The following is a 21,146-nucleotide window of genomic DNA, read 5'->3' on the forward strand; positions in this document are numbered from 1 at the left end:
GATGCATTCATGGAGATTTGTTACATTTTTAGATGTACTTTTCAAACAAATTTATACCTAACACATGAAGCAACTTGAAAGAAACATCATTGAGACAATTTGAAAACTTGAAATGACTTTCTCTCCCTTTTTCTTCAACTCAATAGAGCATCTCCCCATTCATTTAGTGTATGAGACAAAAGCTAAAGGTCTTGTACAACATAGATTGATGTATATATTCAAGAGGTTAGGGATTATATGCATCCTTAGTAATTGTCCATTGCCTTTTTTAAAACATTTAGTTATTTATCTGCAATTACTTGCATGTAAATACTTGTTTAACCTTAAAAAAAGATTAAAAACAAAGCATATGTTAAGGCTTGTATTGTTGAAGAAATTTCAACATTTACCTTATATTATTTTGAGTTTCACTTGAGAACAATAATCAACTGCATTCCAGGAAATGATGGTGGTGGTGAACTTCCTTCTAGTGAGAATTTATCAATATTTTGTTATCCTAGACAACCATTATTGAAAAATGTTGTGAGGAGTAGATATTTGACAGACATTAAATTTAAATAAGCATATAATTATGTGTTATTTAACTATGATGAATTGATACTTTTTGTTTAGTACGTAAATTATAAAATTATATATTTTGTAAATAATTCTCTTATATTATCGTACAAAATAAATTCAATTAACTTCTTTATAATTAATATTATCAATTATTGTTATCTCAAAATCTAAATGACAGTGAATCTCAAATCTACCAATTAGAAGATGATCAATTTACCATATGGTTTAAAACACTTGTAAGTATTAAATCATTATGAATTATTTAATTCATAACTACCAAGTTTAAATTTAGTTATGTTTTTTCTTTGACCATTAATGGTTGTTAACTTTAACCAGATGTTTAACATGGGAGCCCGTGCTAGTAGATTTAAATTCCTATCTTTGGCTCCTGAAAGAAAGGTCAAGTGTTATAATTAGTATTTCATCAATGAATATATTTGTCATACTAAATAGTATGGTGAGGGTAGAAAGACCTTTAATAGCAAGGTTTGTGTAAAGGGTCTAACGTTCAATGAGTTTGAAGTTGATTATTATGACAAGTTATAAGAGTTATTGAATTGTGATAGCACAGGTCGAGAGATACAATATTTTTATTCAAATCGATTGGTATGATACTGATAGAGAAATTAGAGTAGATCATCACCATAGTTTGGTCAAAATAAATAAAAGATGTAGACTTTGCAATATCAATGATGTTTTTATTTTTTTATTTAAAACAATGTTAGCAAGTGTATTATACGTACACTTGTTTCTTTAGAAATGATCATAATAGAGTTGCTTGATTATCCATTGTAAAAATCAAACCTAAGAGTCATATCCAAGTTGTTGAAAATGATAATTATGAAGTTTGCTTCATCTACCAAATTAGAAAGTCGTAATTTTTATATCATTAAGAATACTTATGTTAATGTTGGTGCTAATGAGTTAAATGTAATATTGAGTCTCTATATATATAAAGAAATAGATGACGATGATGAGAGCGACCTTGAATTCAATAAAGAAGATGATGTTGGACATGACAATGAAGAAAATAAAAAAACGGTTCTAATTGAAATGTGTTGAATTGATTTAAATTAAAATTGAAATGGAAATTTGTTGGTACTTTATAATGCATTATATTTACATTTGTTGTATGATTTTGGAGATGTGTTCATTGTTTCAATAATTACATAAGTTTTTTTTTGTGGTTATGGATTTAATGTGAGCAATTATTGGATTGAATATGCTTGATGTGTTGTTGTTGTATGTTTAGGTTGGCTAGGGAATTGTAATAATTGATCAAAAAAATAGTGAAATAGTTGATGAATTCAGTAATGGAATATCCGTTGATAATTGGAATCTTAATTTCTGATAAAATCAACGATGAACCACATATTTTCATTAGAGAGGGATTCCAACAGACTCTACATCGAAATAGTCCATCGGCAATAAAAATCTTAATTTTTGATGGAGTTGGCGACAAAATAAAAAATATTAAAAAAAACACCAAGTCTAACAAAGGAGAAAAAGTTTTCAAGTCCAACAAGCGTATTGTTGCTTCTTCAAGTAGTAGTGTCGACGATCGTGATCTTGTTAATTTAGATGTCGATTATGAAAATGCACCCACTTAACACATTATTGACCAATGCTAATCCAATGTGAGTAGTAGAGCTAGGATCCTTTCTTCTAGAGACTTCATGTCAGGAAAATTTATTGTAAAATAGAAGGTCGACCACACTATATAAGTCATGTTGTTTTCTCACTATTAAAGTTATTTATTTGTATTAGGTTATTTTAAGTTTTACATTAAATAAAAATGATTTCTATGAATTGATTTTTAGGTTTAACAATATTCAAGTTGCCCGTTTGATCAAATATATGATGTTATCATTGTTTGAAGAGACATTGTTTCAGTAAAGTCAACTTCAAGATCATCCTGAATGGATGAATATGGTAGATTTTTTATGGGGAAAGCTTAAGGTTAAATAAATAATATATACTTTGAGTTAATATAAAGTTTTTAGAATTTTGAAAACTGATTAATATATGAATTGACTATATGAAAAAATTGGTTAGGATTGGGAAAATGAAGGGATGGTCAGACAAGTGTGGAAAAACCACAGTGTAATTAGGTAGGTATCAAGCAAAACAAAGTTATTATTATAAAATTATAATCTTATATTTCCTTAACTTATTTCTATTTAACAAATTTCATGTACTGGGTTGCATGATTTTAGAATGATGCCTATAAATATGCAATGAATAGAGCCAACTCTAATGATGTAGCATTGTGGAAAACTTTTAGACCGAGGCATGTTACATAGGGTACTTGGGCTAAGTTTTAAGAATTTATGGTATTAGATAGTTTTAGAATGTGTTTACGATTAGGGTCTCAAACATAGAAACAAAGAAACTCATAGTTTAATGAGTAAGCATACTAGGAGAGTGCTTTCCTTTGTTATCCATGCAGGGCTCCAGGTAAAATCTTATTGTTACATATTTAATTATTTTTCTTTAATTTTTTATTTAGTTCTTATTTGTGAGACTTTTTTTACATACTATTTATTTTGCAAGAAAAAATAGCTTGGGCACGAACCAACTCCAATAGAGTTATATAAGGAAGCTCATATAAGAAAGGGGAATAGAATGGGAGGGGTGAAAATATTTGTTGATAGTAGAGCAAAAACATTCATTGTAAGTTTTTTTATGGTTATAATTGTCTTACTAATGTTTATTTGTATCATTAATAAGAATCTTGGGTTATGACTTTTTTGTTTTGTTTTGTTTTGTATGATGCATATAACATCGTTATGGTTATGAAATATAGAGAAGACAATTTCACTCATCCTCCTCATGATTCTCAATTATGGCTGGAGCAACTGATAAACCCAATAAAAATCAGGTTTATGGTATGCCTATGTCATCACGATATATAAGAGTAGGCTATGGTGTTTTAATATTAGGCACATAACGTTTCGACCCAGGCTAGACATCACCAGTTGTTGAGGAGATGATTTGGGATAGAGTTCGAGAACAACTCGTTGTTGAGTTGCCCAATATAAGAAAAGAAATGAGGGCAGAATGAAGAGCAAAAATCAAACAAGAAAGTAATAGACAATGGGAGCAAGTACATACATATTTGGCGTTATGTTTTCCTCCCCTTTTAGGAGCTTCTAGTTCAAGATTGTTTCCTCCCCTCCATTTTTTAGGAATTTTAACTTGTTTAAAAAATTTATTTATAGAATCCAGTTTAGTATAATTATTGTTTATGTATGGAATTCAGTTTATAATGCTTTAATTGTTTTTTATTGTTGTTGTTCTAAGTTTAAGGTTAATAAAAAAAATGCATTTGGGATTATAACAACTTAAAAACACACAAAAGAAAATTTGAAACATCGATGAAGCCATTGAAGAAATCAAATGTCCATCGACATTGTTCGCTCACATTCATCATAAAGTTATAGAAGGTTTGGGCATTTATGATAAAATCAGCAACAAAATAGTTCATTAGGAATTAAGGTACTTTTCCGTCGGCGATTCCTTTAAAATGTTCACTCACACCTCATTAGAAAGTTACAAAAGGTTTTAGCATTTTCAATGAAATCAGCTATGGGATAGTTCATATGAAGTTAATATTGCCGATGGACTTCTTGACCGAATATGGATAGTAAAATCTGGTTTTTTTAGCCTAAATATTCCATCGGCCATTCTATCAAAAAAATAAATTATTGAAGGAAAGAAAATCCCTGACGAGAAACTTGCCGATGACATGGTTCAGTCGACAATTTTGTTGGTATATTGATTATTGATGAAAGTTTTTCCTAAACACCGGCAAAATATTCTTTTGGCATTCTCTAATTTTCTAGTGGTAAACCACATCTATCTCTTAACTTTTCAATTTAGTTTTTGTTTAAATATCATTTATTTTTCTATTTGGTTTTCACATAAAATTATAACATTTTTTTTTTAATATGTGCAACTTTGCATAATATTTTTTTTCTTTGATTTTATTCGATCACTTTCATGTGTGTGTCTGTTTCTATTATCATTTGATTAAATAAAAAAAACTATTCTAAAAAACAAAGTTATTAAACACAATTATATATATGACCCGTGTTGCAAGATCAAATATCTTGATCTATATCTATCTTTTTTTTTTTCAATTTAATCTTTATTTATTTTAATGAATTTTTTATGTTTTATTAGAACAAATAATTGTTTGATTAAATAAAAATTTTATTCTAAGAAACAAAGTTATTGAACATAACTTGGTACATGGTCCGTGTTGCAAGATGATATATTTTGATCTACATTTATTCTCGATTTTTCTAGTGGAATATTTAGTTATTGTTAATGCTTGTTTATATATATATAATTCTTGATTTATTTAATTACATACATGTATAAGCTCGATTTATAATTTTGAATTTTATCTTTAAAAACAGATTGGAAAAACCTGCATATTTATTTTTTTAGCTGAAACAAATTATTTGACTCATGGCAAAGCTTGGGTAGCTAATAGCTAGTCAATACTAGAAATGATTACTTTAATTCTAGTATTTTTTTTTTGTTTTTTGTTTTTTCATTAACTCTACTAAAATATTATTTTCCACGTCATTGTTTAACCAAAGATAGATCATTATGGATTGGCACAATAATTTATTTTGTTGTTAGTCCCTTTTTTTTCCGTAGCTGGACCTTTCTAGGCCCAAATTAAAAGCCAATTAAAGCACATTTATTAATGGATGGAAAGATTCAAAGATAGGAGACCAAACTGGAAAAGGCAGCAAAAAGAAGTGTTTTTTTTTAACTTGGGGATAAACGTTCATTTTGGTCTTCCAACTTTTCAAATTATAAACTTTTAGTCCCTATAAATTTGAGCAATTCAATTTTGGTCTCATACTTTATTTTTCTTGTTTTCTAGTCCCTAGTTTGACAGAGTAGAGAGAAAGTGGCAAAATTCTAGTGGTAAAATGAAGAAGTCTTGGTTGAGACTCATTCCAACCACAAAAAAGGGTGATTTCGATGTCAATAGGTTCCTTTTTATGGGGAGAGTTTGTCCTAGGTGTTATTTTTCACTAAACTTGCTTGAAATAGTAGATCTGAGCTAAAAAAGAATTTTGGTTTTGGATTGAGTATGGGTGTTCAGGTCTTTTTTGGGTTGTTCGAGACCATGAATATGTTTTATAAGGTATTTAGAGTTTTTTTTTTTTTTTTTGTGTTTTTGGGTTGAAATATGGTTGAAATGAGTTTTTCATGGTCTGAAATAGCGCAACTTGATTTTTCGACAACTAGAGGCCACTAGAATTTGGGTAGGGCAAACGACATGTCGTCTACTATTTTTTTTCCAAAAAATTGAGTAGATAACAAGTCATCTGCCCCATTAAAAAAAATTAAACAAAATGAGTCCCATGCATGTGGGCTGCTCCAGGCCCGCACGCCTAGGCCTTTTTCTTTTTTTTTTTCTTGTTTTTCCCTCCATTTTTATCCATTATAATTGGATTTTTTTTTCTCTTGTTTTTTTTTTCAATTTCATCGTTTAATATTTATTTGATTATTATTTGGGCAATGTAATTTTTTTATTTGATTTTTTTCCAATCGCCATAATATTTGGTTGGTTCTCAATTTTATATGTGTCTATTTTAGATAAAAAAAGAATTATAAGAAAACTTTATTGAACCCAATTGAGTCCATGACCCGGGTCATGAGTTTGACTGATTAACTTCGGTTGCATAAAGACTGGACTTCATAATATTTTTTTGTTGCATAAATAATTCTTGATTTATTTAATTAAATGTATATATATATGAGCTTTTTTTATTTTTACTTGGAATTTTTTTATGAACAAAAATATGTTAGAAAAACTTGTATATATAATTCCTTTTTAAAAAAATAATAATCCAACTCATGACAAAAACACATGTAAACTACCTAGTATGTCCTATGCTGTGTATCCTGTATTTATTATTAGTATTTGACCAGTAAAATCAAATTATCATCTTTGCTCATACAATCCCTTAAAAAATCAATATAAATCACATCGATCATATTATATAAATTGTCAAATGGATAAGTACAAAGCTTGGGAACGGAATCGTAGAAGTGATAAGCAACCTATGATTAATCTAAAAAAAGGTTTCTCTTTTTAACAAGCAGCATACTATATAATTCGGAACATAACATATTATATATATAGATTTCAATAGAATTGTGTATACAAATTAGAAGTTTCTACATAATATATATATATATATATATATATATGAATTTTTGTAAGTTTTTAAACAAATTTGATTAGAAATCACTAGGTTTGGAGTAGCCAGACTATTTTTTTGTTGCATGAAAAATTATGTTTAGGTGTTGAAAATACATATAGAAAAAGAAAGAAAAATATGTGATTATAGATCTAACTAAATCAAATAAGTTAATTTTATTTATTAAATTTGATAATAAAAAAAAAAGATAACGACGGACTATTATCTTTGCGTCATTTGTAATATTTTTTTACCCTAAAAAAAATGTTTTTTTTGATATCTTTACGTCATTTGCAATATTGTTTTCTACAAGTTCAATTGTTAATACGTTTTTTAAGTCAATATTAAAATTGCTTTTTTACAAAATAAAATACAAAAAAATCAAAATTTATAAAGAAACCAAATATAAAAAAAAAAAAAAAACCAAATTATTTTTAGATTACTTGGTCACCAAGTAAGTTTACCTGGAGACCAAATTAACAGTTAAAAATAATAAACTCTTTTACCTGTATATTTATAAAGGAGAAAGGAGAAAGGAGAAGGGAAATTAGTTAGAGAAGCTAACAAAAAAAAAATCACAAAAGAAAGAATAGAAAAGCCAAAACTGTCTCCCACATTCTCTCTTTAAAAAATAAAAAATAAAAACCAAACCCGTGAGAGTGAAGAGGGAAACATAACTCTTCTCTCCCACACTCTTCCTCCCCATAGCATCGTGACCTCCACCAGCACTTCATCTTCTCTTTTCCAACACCGTGAGCAACAAACACCAACATCCTACACACAATAAATCAATCCCCAAGAAGAAGAAAACTAGAGAGAAACCCGGGACCCTCATTCTTGAAATAAAAAAACGTTATCTCTCCTTAATTTTCTCCATGAAAAAGATTGTTCGACCTTCTCCCCTTTAGCAACCAGCAGCTAAAAATAAGCTTCATAGCCACCAATACAATAGCATCATCAGCAGTCTCGAGCTCCTCCATTAAAGATCAGTGTTGGTTCTTCAGCAAGGGTGGCAGCTCCTCATCAGCACTATAGGCACCAGCGACGACCACACCTGCACTTCCAGCAGCAACTTCTTCTTCTCCAGCACCACAATCTCTCCTGCATTCAGATCCAGCACTTCATCCTCCTGCACCAGCTCCAGCAACCGTGAGCAAGCTCCAGCCAGCAGCAGCAGCATAGGGGTTTCCTCCATCTCAGCCATAGGTCACACCTCTTTTCCTCCTCATCGAGAGCACCAACTGCCTGCACCAGCTACACCCTTGCACTTCCAGCAGCAACCTTCTCTTCTCAACAGTGGCAACACTGATTTCAGCAACTTGAGCAGCAACCACCGTGACCAACAGCAACAACACCAGCAGGGATCCCCTTCTCAGCCACGCCAACCTCCACCTCAAGCCACCAAGAACACCACTAGTAGCGTCACTCCCCTGGCCAGGCAAGTCCTCTTCTCCTTCCTTCCTGCTTTATTTTTTTTCACATGCAAGACGTGAATTCTTGCTACCGTGGAGTAAAGTGGGCTGTATCCTCAGCCCAGCTCATCCTAAAAAAAATTGTTGAACTCCACCAAACCACGCAAGTCTTGGTCTCGAGCCCAATCAGCCCACACCTCTTTAGACCAAGATTATGTTTGATAAACATATTCTTATGCCTTAGTTTTTTACTTATTTTTATTTTAATATCTAGCCAAACATGTCATGTCTTGTAAAAATATAAAAATGTGTTTTTTATTATATACGTGTATATAGTCAAGTTTCTAAAAATAATAGATTATATCTGCATATATATTTCCTTATATTAAAAAATCACAAAAAATAGTTTTTTTTTTAATTTTCATGTATATTTTGGATTTAATAACTAGTTTATTAAAGTCATGAGAATTTGGTCAATATTTAAAAAAAAAATTATTTTGTTTCTTTTTAATTTGTGAAATTACGAACTTATACGTAAGACATATTCTCGATATTAATTAAAACGATAGTTTTTTTTGTTTTTGTTTTTGTTTTTGTTTTTGTTTTGACATTAAAATAGTTAGATTGTTAACCTGATAAGATAAGTATCTCTTTACTGAAGAGGATTTTTCTTCAACCTTAGACAGACCAATGATTAGAAATCACAACAATACCATAGTTTATATAAGACAAATAAATAATGTAGTTTACCGTAGGTAAAGTGTATTAGGGGTGCTAATACATTTCATTTACGCAATCAGTCCTCGTATCTAGACTCGAAGACAAGTTAAGGTTCGTAATGACTAAAATACTAGGTGGCGAATCTTATTCTTTTTTTACTGATAAAAGGATAAGAATTCCTTGTCTTTTTCACTTATATCATTCCCGACAATCCTGATCTGGAAGGACAATCACCGTGATTTTTCACACGTGCGACAGAATGACGACTCCATTAGGGAGTTCCCATGGACTAAGCTTTGTTCTTTTTGTCTGATTATTGTGTTTTATTGTTTGGTATGTGTGTTTATTTTAACATGCATTTTTTTTTATTTGCTTATATGCTTTAATTTTTTTACATATTGTTCATGCATTGTATAATATTGCCTTATGCATCACATGTCTTAATTTTTCAAGCACACACAAAGTTCTAGGTTAGGTGGGGGATTAGCGATCTTCTCTATGACTATCGGTTAAGGTTCAGATGCGTGAAACACCCAACTCATATCTGAGTGTCTGCTTGGTAATGGTGGGCATACATGCTTTAACCATTCCTCACAATGTCTCCATATTGTTTTTATGAGGATTATCACTAGGCAGATCTGAGACCCTTTTGAGACTAAGTATAAAACCTACCCATGCTCACTTAATGAATAGAACATGTTCTTAGATTGTATGTGCTACCTTTATTTTGCATCAAGGCAAGCCCTTCTTGAAGCATCTTGAGCTTAGAACTTACGGGTGATATAATGGCCATCACTCAAAAAAATTTCATTGTAGAGTTTAGGCAAGAATCAAAATTCTTGTTCATTATATAAGAGTTACGACCATGTGTCACTCGTTGAAGGGCAAGTTCATTGTATAAAAACATACTCATACATTTAACATGCATGCTCATAGGTTGAAACATAGGTGGAATCTCTCCCTTGTTTCTTCTTCGATCCTAGGCCATATATCCTCTCTTGGAATATTACATAAATGAAGAAGGTGAAAAGAAATGGAATCAAATGCAACTGAAGAGTTGAATTACTTTGAACATTACATCTAGAAAACTTTCTTTGTAGTCGTAGTAATAAAGAAAACGATGTCCAATGTTTGTGGTGGTTTCAAATTCTTTTTTATAGAGATGTTGAATTATTTGTCAACTGACTAACATACTAATTGGTGGATGCAAATGGTGGTGATAGAGCATGAGTCCCCAATAATTTTACAACATGGGCGGTAAAATATTGGTTTTTCAAGTTGATATTAAAGATGAGCATTTGAAAGAGGGGTCAGAATAATATCCAAAATATTCCAACAAAATAAAGATATAAAGAAGAGTGATCTTAGCCATGGACTTAAAGAGTTAGAGAAGAAGTTGAGAAGAGTATATGAGATAGAATTTACGAGTATAATAGGAGGCTCAATTAATGAGTAAGCAATCATCCTTTTATATTTATATATCTAGGGTTGTCTATAATAACTAACATGCAATGCACTACACAAAACGACACCTGACTAAGAGAAAAGATGAAAAACGAAGAAAGGGCTTAGATATAGACTTATTAAAAGCATTAAAGGTGAAATAGCTAGACTCATAATTCTGCTCGAACAAGCGTTGAGTTTCAAGAATGGAAAGGGATTGTCTGTGCAATAGCCTTTCATAGAAGCACCATCAACCCACGTCCTTCACACATCTCAGAAATTTAGGGCAGACTCAGTAATTGAGCGAGATTTTGTCCTCTTCCCCCCCCCATCCAGCCAATTCAAGCTCAAGTCATCACGAAAAGACCTTCTGACAATAGATGTACCGGTCTTATGAACCATGACAAGTTGTTTGCTCTAGAAAATAAATTGAGAGTGGTTGAGGAAAATGATTGGTATAACCCCATACGAGCACCTGAGATATATTTGGTGCCAAAGGACTTTAAAGTGACCGACTTCGTCAAGTACACCGGGTTATATCCAACCTAGTGTAAAAAAACGAGTGGGCTAGGTCTGGGCCTTAGGCTCATCGGCCCAAATTGTGTTTGTTAAGGGTGTGTTTGGAAAAACACACCCTTATGTCTTTTCCACGTATTTTATTCCCCTTCTATTTTGATATCTGGTCAAATAAGCCCCTTTTCCATATCAGAAAATTCCATAAATATTTAGGGATCTTTGTTGATTTATTTATGGCCTTTTGCGCCTTGTTTTTGTTTTTTCCTTTGCGTTTTGTTTTTTTCTACTTTATGTTCAATCTGTGGATCATTACTGTTAAATGCAAATTTGTTGTGCATGCTTTTTTTTCATTCTTGTCTAAAAATAGTAATAATAAAAAGGGTAAACAAAAAGGAAAAAGCATAGAAAAATTATTTCTTCTTCATTAAAAATTCAAAATTTTGCAAACTTATTAACTGGTGCTAGAATCAGGAATATCACATTTTTTTGGGTTTGTGCAATATTTACCAACGCCAAGGTTGGAAATATTCGTAGGTATTGTTCACTAACGTCAAAGTCAAGAACATGATAGGAAAAAAAAGAAGAACAAATTCTTAGCAATTTTAGGCAAAACCAGTAATGCAGCCCGCCTCAGGTTAGATGCTTAAAGGGTGATAACATCTTTCCTTTCACATAATTAGTCTCATACCATAGAATCTTTGTTGACTAGTTAGAGTTCCTAGTGATCATAATACTAGATGGAGACTCCTTGAACTAGACATTTTCCCCAAAGAACAAGATGTCAGATATCTATTTTTTTCCCATGAAAATTTTTAATTGGTCGTCGTGATGTCTGAGTGTAACAATTATGATGGAGTTTCCTGTCTAGTTTTGAAAAATAAGATTTATTGATGAAATATATGGCATTGTTATATGTTATTTCTCCTATAAAAAACAGTAAGAGAAAGAGAGTTAATGAATAGTTGATATTGATCATAGGTCTTTGAAACCCTCAAACAACTTTTGAGCCTGTGAATTTCCCTTTCTTTCATAGTCATGAATCATAGCCTGTATTACGTGCTTTTAAAAGCCCTTTTTAATCAAGTATGCGATTTGAACCGATAAATGGATCTCAAAACTTGAAGAGCTTTTCCATAAGGGTCGTGGCTTCATAAACTAAAGCTATTGGTTATTATACATATTAATAAAGTAAGTGCTGAAAATGAGATAAATTTTTAATGGATCCTAGAGTCTTTGCTCAAATCTCCTGTTGTTGAAATCCACAGAAGATCACCCCATCATATACTATCAAATAACATGCCCAAAATAAAAAATTAAAATTAACACAAAGAACTATAAAAGAGTCAAACAAACTATTTTAATCTTACAACAAGTTAATTTCTATTTTCAAAATACAAAATAAGCAAAGGATTACATGTATTGAATGGTGTGTGTTGGGTCTTTGACCAAAGAAACTTAATTTTCAAAAATACTTTGAAAAAACTAACATATCTCTAATTTTATTTCAACAATTACACTTGAATAGACATGATCTTTGAAATGTGCAAGTTAATTCCAAAACAAGAAAATTCTCAAACAAAAGACCATGGACCGAGTTTGCAAAATCTTTAACAAAAATGACATTGAAACTTTTTAATCATCCTTTAAAAGTTGAACAGTCGGGGGCAATACAGTGGACCTTAGGAAGGAACAATATTCAGATTAGTTGGAAAACATAATCAAATGATGATTTAGTGAAATCCATCAAAGTTATGGCAATGACAAATGCCTCTTGATGATAAACAGAAGAACAAGCACATTCAGATAAACTGAGAGCAATGTTGTTCAAAGACATCCTATGATTTAATGAACTCCATCAGTAGTTGAGAGTAATTATGCACTTGAGGGGCATCTTCATGTCTGAAATCTCGGTTTACCCTATGAAATATGGTTGTCTCACATGGACACGCGACGTCGGGGGATTTGAAAGAGTCATCACCTAGTTGTTTGGTTTAGAGTCGCTAGGAAACCTAGGTCAACTGGTTTTATCTGAGATTCGAGGGTAAAGGACTAGTTGTGGCTAGGGAAGGTATTAGCACCCCTAGCGCACCGTACATGAGGTAAGTTGCTTTATGTGGTTTTGAATGTGGTTTAAAGGTTTTGATAGGTTTCTAATCGGTAGTTTGTCTATGGCTTAGGATTGAGATTTATTTGTGTTAATAAATCTGGTGTTAAGAATCACCAAGTTCAAACCCCACTATCAAGAAGTATTAGGTCAACCCTACAATTAGGAAGCACTATGTTCAAGTCTTGCAATCGAGAAATATCAATTAAACCCTACAATCAGGAAAAAAGTGAGAAGAACCCTATTATTAGGAAATTCTCAAAAAAAGAAAAAGATCAACTCTGTCATCAGGAAGAATCTTTAGGTTAACCTTGCAATAAAAAAGCATCAAGTTTTCAAACCCCGCAATCGAGAAATTTCAAATCAATCCTGCAATTAGGAAGCACCAAATTCAAACCCCACAATCAGGAAGTATCAAGTCAACCCTGCAATCAGAAAGCACCAAGTTCAAACCCCGTTATCAGAAAGTATCAGGTTAATCCCGCAATCAAGAAGCACCAAGTTCAAACCCCGCTACTGGAAGTCTCAAGTCAACCCTGCAATTAGAAAGCACTAAGTTCAAGTCCTCCAATCAAGAAAAATCAATTAAACCCTGCAATTAAGAAGAAAAGTGAGAAGAACCCTATTATTATGAAATTCTCCAAAAAAGAAGAAGATCAACCATGTTATCATAAAGAATCTTTAGGTCAACCCTGCAATCAAGAAGCACCAAGTTTTCAAACCCCGCGATTGAAAAATTTCAGATCAACCCTGCAAATCAGGAAACACTAAGAAATTCAACCCTGCAATCAAAAAGAAAAGTGAGAAGAACTCTAATATTAGGAAATTCTCAAGAAAAGAAAAAAATCAACCTTGTCACCAGGAAGAATCTTCAGGAAGCACCAAATTTTCAAAACCTCGTGATCGGGAAGTAACAAACATTTTGTCTAATTTAAAATCACTTTGTAAAATTATGTATTTCATGTCTAATTTACTTAATATCAATATCTTTTATTTCTATTATTTGTAGATTGATGTATTGTATTATGTGTTTTTAGAAGTTTACATAAGGGATCTTGTTATAATTAAAGGTTTCAAAATGATGAATCTGCAGGTGAAGTGATTTCTAAAGCATATGAACTAGAATATGGAACTGTTTGTCTAAAAATACATGTTGGTGTTGTTCGGCCCCAAAAGCCCAAAAAAATAAAAACAGGTTTTGTCGGTTTGATAAAAAAAATCGAACCAAACGAAACCAAAATTGATTTGTATGGACTGGTTTCCGGTTCATTTTGCTTTTAAATCTTGAAATAAAATCTCAGTTTGGTTGTTATTAAATGATCACCCTTATTTTCAACGATAGGCGTAAAGAATGTTTTGGCTATCCAAAAGCGCCACACGCACTACCTAAATATTAAAGGTGCCAGCCACATTTTATTTTTTTATTTCTTATATTTATTGAAATGATAAATTGCTCAAAAAGCATTATGAAAAATACAAAAACAAAAAAAAAAAAAACCCTTAGGCGCAAGTTTTAAGTTTTTTGCTTCCAATGGTATTTTGGTCTTTTCATTGTAGTTTTTGTTTCTTTTATTATTTTTTATATTTACTCAAATATCAATTTTTTTTCTTAGATGACTTGATAAAAAAAATCATGGTGAAAATATAAAATATCTCTTGGACGCTAGTTTTAAATTTTTTTACTTTCAAGGGCATTTTAGTCGTTGCACTATGCTTTTGAAATGTTAAAAAATTTATTTGTTCCCGATCAATTTAATAATGACTAATATGCCTTAAGAAAGATTTTAGCACCCTAATAGTCTGTTCAATATCTTTTAGTGTGAAATGCGAAGATATCATTACACTATTATAGTAAACAGTGCGCTTGTGTCTACAGTGTTTTTTTCCATGACTAATTAACTTTAGCTAATGTTTATAAATTATAAGTTGAGCATATTTCTATATGCTAATTATTGGAGTGCTTGTATTATTGCTAGGCTGCTCACATGTAAGTCTGCAGCAAAAGCACTGTGTTTGAACATCTTGGTTTGGTTTTTTCTTTTCTTTTTTGCACTGTTCTGTAATTGCCCCAATTTGAGTCGAGATACATAAATAGCTTTAGACCCAGTCTTTGTCCTCGATCCAATGAAACAAAACATGAAAGAGAAGAAAAGATAAAGGGCATAAAAAGCCTAAGTAGAGGACCTCTTTTGATTTTTACTTTGATGGCAATGGAGGCCATATGTTTTTGTTCCTTCCTTCTTTTACTTGTATGCTCTTTAGTGTCTTGATTGCCACGAGACTAGAAGAATCTCATGCAGTTTAACAAGTTCGAATAGACCAAAGACCAAAACAGTACATCAACCCCACCAAAAGAATCCATAGAAAAGGACCAACACAAGATGCGAGAGCAGTGCCTTTCACTTTATTTATTTATATATTGTCATGGACTGAATAGCTTTAATTGATGGATTCACTTTAGTGCTTCTTTTACTTGTATTTTTGCTAGTAGTTTTGGCAATTCATGCCGCCTTTTGTTATAATTATAAAAAGAACTCAAGAACATAATTAGAACATGAATATATATTAACAAAAAAGTTGGAATAAATAAGAGCCCAAGGTGGATTGATTGATAGAGATCGGTGCATGTCCTCTCTCCATGCATGGCTGCTCGAAAAGATATGTTTGGTTTTGGAATTATGTTCCATGTTCCATATGCTTTCTTCTTTGCTCTAGCAAGCTAGCAAATCATGATTGATATACATCCCTGTCTTCTCTCTCACACTTTAATTAGACATTTTTTTTTAACAAAAACATGTAAAATTAACACTTGAGTATAGTTTTTGTAGAGGCTGCCTAATCTATGTTTCCCTAGATTCTTTCGAGCATAGTTTGTGTGACAAGCTTCTTTTCCTTTAACCCCCAAAACGTCTCTCCCATAAACAATTTGTGGAAGTAAAAAAAATAAATAAAAAGACTTGATGCTGGGATTGTCAAACAAATTCATCACGACCAGGAGCATTTTATAGTCCCATTTATAAAGAATACATACAAGACGCACAGCAGACATCTTGTCTCATCGTTTTGCTTGCAGAAGCTTCTCAAACTAAGATGCCTAAGCTCGTCCGGGTGGTCGTTTGGAGTTCCCAGCTCTCCTGAAAAAAAGAATATAATGATAAAAAAAACAGAACAGAACAGAAGCAAGTAATAATGGTCATAATCATCATGATCACATGGCTAATTGTTTTAAAATGTCCATTAATTAATTCTGTCGTATATATCTAGTTAACAAAATGGAAGTGCTAATTACTAACGAGCTTGCTTTTAGTGCAAACAATTCCGGAACAAGATTGCTTACTCTGAAGACAGCAGAAGAATTTCCATTTCTATAATGTTATAAAATGATGCCCTGGTAGTGTAGTTTAGGCTAGCACAATGTGTTTTTAGTATTTTGATAGTTTTTGAAGTTGCAGTTTAAAAAAAAAAACTATAAATTATAATTTTTTTAATTACTGTTTCAAAATAGAGTTTTTAGTAGAATTTATATAAAATTATAATGTTTATTGATTAATTAAACGCGTGCAGATCTATAATTGGGGTGTTTAAAACACAAACCTCACCTCACCTCTGCCTAATTTAAAGCAATTTTCCATGCATGCTTTTCAAGTAACCATTATTTGTTTGTAATTATAATCCTTTGATGCATGTAATTGGACAAAGTTTAATGAAAAGGGAAGCATAAAAAGAGTTAAAGAAAAGAGACCATGAAAAGGTTAATTTAAAGGCCTCGTAAATGTGGAGAACAAAGTAAAATGTCTCTTAGCTTTGAATAAACAAGTCTGTGGGTGACGGATGGAATAAAGTGAAGACACAAACTTTATTTGCCTTTAATTTGTAATTCAAACTTGTATAATATATGCTTCTATTATCCTTTCTAATCGCTGGAGATCAATGTAACAGTTTCTTTTTATATATATATATATATATAGTGAGAGATATGACATCAACTTAGACTTATGTCCTGTTTCTTTCTCCATGCGGCTTGTACGTTTTTGCCTCTTGCAGGAGCACATAGTGATATAATATCTCATGGAGCATCAATAATTATGAAAATATATAAATAAAATGGACTCTCTCCCTAAACCTAATTTAGGGTTCGCTTGTTCACGTTGTGCACTGTATTAAAAGTATGAATTTCATGTTTTTAACATGGTACATATTATTTTTCTCTAATTTTATAAAATATTTTATATAAAGTAACGAATAAGAAGGCAAATAATGAAATAATTTTCACACAATATAATAAATTCTGGTTATCAACAAATTATAGCTTAATTGATATATCAGTGTCTCCTCTATTTAAAAAAATTCAAATTCAAACTCCTCTATTATATATATAGTATACAAGCTAGATTTGAAAAGTGAAAAATAAATGAACAAACACATAGATAAATGAAAAACGTAGAATATCCATGCACATATAGATGAGGCTATAAACAGGTTTCCTTCAGCGAAAGAGTTACGTTGTTGCTGTATATGGTGGACGTACGTACCTGTTGTGAATAGGATCTGGACCGTTAGGAACTCTTCTCTTGCTCATCATGTAGTTGAGATCCAACTCCGAATTGTAAACAAGCTTCTCTCTTCCTATCACATCCTTTTCATGATCATCTTTCAGGTCATTTTGAGTAGCCTGAACACTATTTAGCCTGCTGGTTGTCATTTTGGACGTTGCTCCACTTTCCAAGGCTCCAACCAACAAAAGCATTACAAACACCACCGTTGCAATCCCCCCGAGCAACACCTTGAAAGACAAAGAGCAACTGCTACCGCTGCAACCCATATATATCTTCTCTTAATTTGTCCCTGTATAATCTCTTCTTCCTACCTAGCTTGTAGGTACTTATTGGGGTACAGGTGAAGGACAAATCACACGAAGATTACTAATTTTGCTTGATTTCTTTGATGCGTATACATGGGACTAGCGAGAAGAGAAGAGAGGGTGAGAGGCAAGAGAGCACTGGGCTAAGGCAAGAATTCTCCTTCTTCTTCTTCTTCTTCTTCTTCTTCTTCTTTAGAGGGGTTCTTACTTTGAGGATTAGGGTGGGTTGGTGTTCTTTATAGGTTGGAGCGATTCTGTTGCACTTTCTCGAACCTTGGGAGGCAGAGCGAGAGAGAGAGAGCGCTAGGTATCTAGTTGGGTTTCGAACATTACAAGGAGGGAGCGTACGCCTTCACTTTATAGTTTACACTGATATATACTGACGATAAGGTCCCAATACTCTTTAATTTCCTTTTGCTTTGACATTGTGTATTTTCATGCAGCTATATATATATATATATATACCTTACCGTACCCAATAATTTAGTGGTGATAATGATATTAACAAGTAGCTAGCTAGCTAGCTTATAACCCTTCCTTTGCTAGCATCCCTTACGTACGATTGGAAGAAAGGAGAAATGAGTTTGAAGCATATGCGAGTGTTCATGAGAATCCTTACATGCCATTATTGATCCTAGACAACGGATCGACACATGCTGCATGGTGGCAGGAATCACCCTTCATTACGTAAGGGACCAATTAATTAGTAGAGGTTTAATTTTGCATTAAAAAATAAATTATAGCTTAATTATTCACCAATATTCTTAGGCAAGCAAAATATATACCACCTAATTACAACATGTTATGCTCTAGCATGTATAATTATTAGTTAGACTATTCGACCTCGGAGGAGACACCACCGCCCGCTGCTTGGCCTGTAGGATTGAAGAGTAATTAGCTTTGGTAATATAAATATATTTGGGCGATTCCATGCAAGCATGGTGTCCACATCTCCTATTTACTTTACAAATCGGCCCGGCATGGTCCCCGTATATATGCCTTGGTCACTTGAACCACTCTTAGTTGGAACTGCTATGAATTTAATACATCCCATTATTATGATGTTAGGGAATAAATAAATAAATAAGATTTTATCAATATGTGTATTTTTTTATTTCACGGGATTCATTTATACATTATAAGATAATCTTAATAATAAATGACGGCCTTAAAGATTGAAGTCAAAACCATCACATGCACCAAAAAGAGTAATTGTTTTTATAAATAGTAAGAAATCTTTGCATAATCGAATCTGGGCTGGGAACATTGTTATTCATACTTGAACTTTCCTTCCTCCTTACAATCTCTTCTTACATCTCAGAGGTTATGGGGGAATATATTGCAAGCTAAAGCATATAGCACATCTTGTCTTATCCATTCCATTTGAATCTCACAGTAGAGACCTAAAAGTTGTGTGTTTCGAAGAATCCAATGCTTCACTGTAGGCTGTAGCATATAGCTTCTTATTGAAGGTACGGACTCTATCTATTTAAGAATTCAGTCTTTATGGGCTAAGATACGGATGCTGCTCGAACCGCAGATGCTACTATTGTTCCATTATATACAAGTTACTGTTGTTCTTGACATCCCATGGAAAGCTAGCTGTGAGGAGGAATTATGGAACTACGCCGCCTTTCGCCATTTTTCTTTTCCAAGGACAATACCCTTTGCAATATTTCATTACCATTACAAGTAAATTGTCTCCTATGCCGTCATGATATAGATAATTCAACTAGTTAGATTCTAAATTTATTCTGTAAAGATTATAAGTTCATATTTTACAGACCTCGAATCACTGGAGACTTACATGGTCACTAACTTTAAAGTCTATGGGATTAGTTGAAGTACACACAAGCTAACCCGGACACCCACGTTAATAAAAAAATATATATATATATCTCAACCATGTTGCAAGAGCATTTTGAGTAATTTGAGAGTGGTTTCTTGCACTACTTTTGTTTCAATTTTCAAGGGTTTTGTTATATACTTCTCTTGTTAAATGTAGACATGGTGTACGAGTTTTATGTACTTCATTAAAAATACGTTGTATAATCTTTTTCTTCTTGAAAAATCGTTGTATACCATCAATGTTTTCAATTGTGGTTAATTTGGTTATTTATTTCATAGAGATAGTTTTGAAATATATTTGATGCAATACATTATTTATTGACAAAATTTATTATGTTTGAGTTTGAGCAATTTCTAGACACGTTTTTGAGTTTGCTTATAATAATAAGACTATATATATAAGCCATCCTTCCAATAAGATTTACTATAAGCTGAATTAATACATTATATACAAGATTATCATGTAAGATTTAAAAAAATTTTATTTTGATTATGTGCAAAATAGCAGAAGATCCACTATAACAAGCTCTAGGACTCAAGATCCATTATATATGTGCATTCTGACACAATAAATATCGAAATTCATACATTAAATGCTGAAAAATCACTTATTTGTTTTCTCCATGATTATATATAAACTTATTTTTCACAATTGAAAATAAAGTGCGCTGATGTTATTACATTACTTAAGAGGGAACCTTGGTATTGGAGCTAAGATTACACATGAATATGTAAACTATTGATTTCTTTACAATGTGATCCTCTGCTTACAGCCGTGCAATCATGACTTCAAAAGGTTTTATATATATATATATCCATCATGAGCAAAGTTCTGGGATCGGGGTTATACCAATAAGTATCATCACGTTACAATATTTTATATTTTTATTGGTGGATAGATTTTATCGGTATAACATTCAGAATTTATCAGTAAATTTTTTACTAATTAAATCATTGATAGAAAATATTAGTCGGTTTATCATTCCTCGGTAATATTAAATTTCATCACTAAATTTGTTGGTAAAAAAAATATATTACCAATAGTTTTACAGACCGAAATTGTGCTTTAAAAAAAAATTCTCGCTTGAAATATACCGGCAAATTTATTATATTATTGATAATGGTATATCCAGTAAATATTTTTCAGCTCCAAGTTAAATGCTGATGAATAGTATCCCTCTGTAAATATACTGCCAATAAGTATAATCTCATGAGCATGGCATACAATCTTAATGACTTGAAGCTCCCATGAAATTTTTAATATATGATCAGTTAATCCTAAAAAATCAAGAGAGAAAAAAAAATGTTGGGAATAAAATCCAATTATTCTTGAGCCATCTGCTGTACAAAACAATCGAGTTGGCATCCAGACAGGCAGCGCAATTGGGGTGAAATTGTCCATGTCATTAGATTTCTCTTTATCTTTCAAGATATGTTTTGGAAAAGCTACC

General features: G+C 31.9%; 1 protein-coding gene across 1 annotated transcript; it reads right to left on the bottom strand.

Moving 5' to 3' along the window:
• Positions 1 to 15,921: 15,921 nt before the first annotated feature.
• On the bottom strand, positions 15,922 to 18,201 carry LOC7492407 (CLAVATA3/ESR (CLE)-related protein 25). Its single transcript, XM_002314591.4, has 2 exons — positions 17,519 to 18,201; positions 15,922 to 16,120 (listed from the first exon to the last, which is right to left on the bottom strand). The coding sequence occupies exons 1-2, from the start codon at positions 17,806 to 17,808 to the stop codon at positions 16,081 to 16,083; spliced, it is 330 nt and encodes a 109-aa protein (XP_002314627.1). The 5' UTR covers positions 17,809 to 18,201; the 3' UTR covers positions 15,922 to 16,080.
• Between the last annotated feature and the right edge of the window lie 2,945 nt (positions 18,202 to 21,146).

This window comes from Populus trichocarpa, chromosome 10 (genome assembly GCF_000002775.5).
Source record: "Populus trichocarpa isolate Nisqually-1 chromosome 10, P.trichocarpa_v4.1, whole genome shotgun sequence".
Lineage (NCBI taxonomy): Eukaryota > Viridiplantae > Streptophyta > Magnoliopsida > Malpighiales > Salicaceae > Populus > Populus trichocarpa.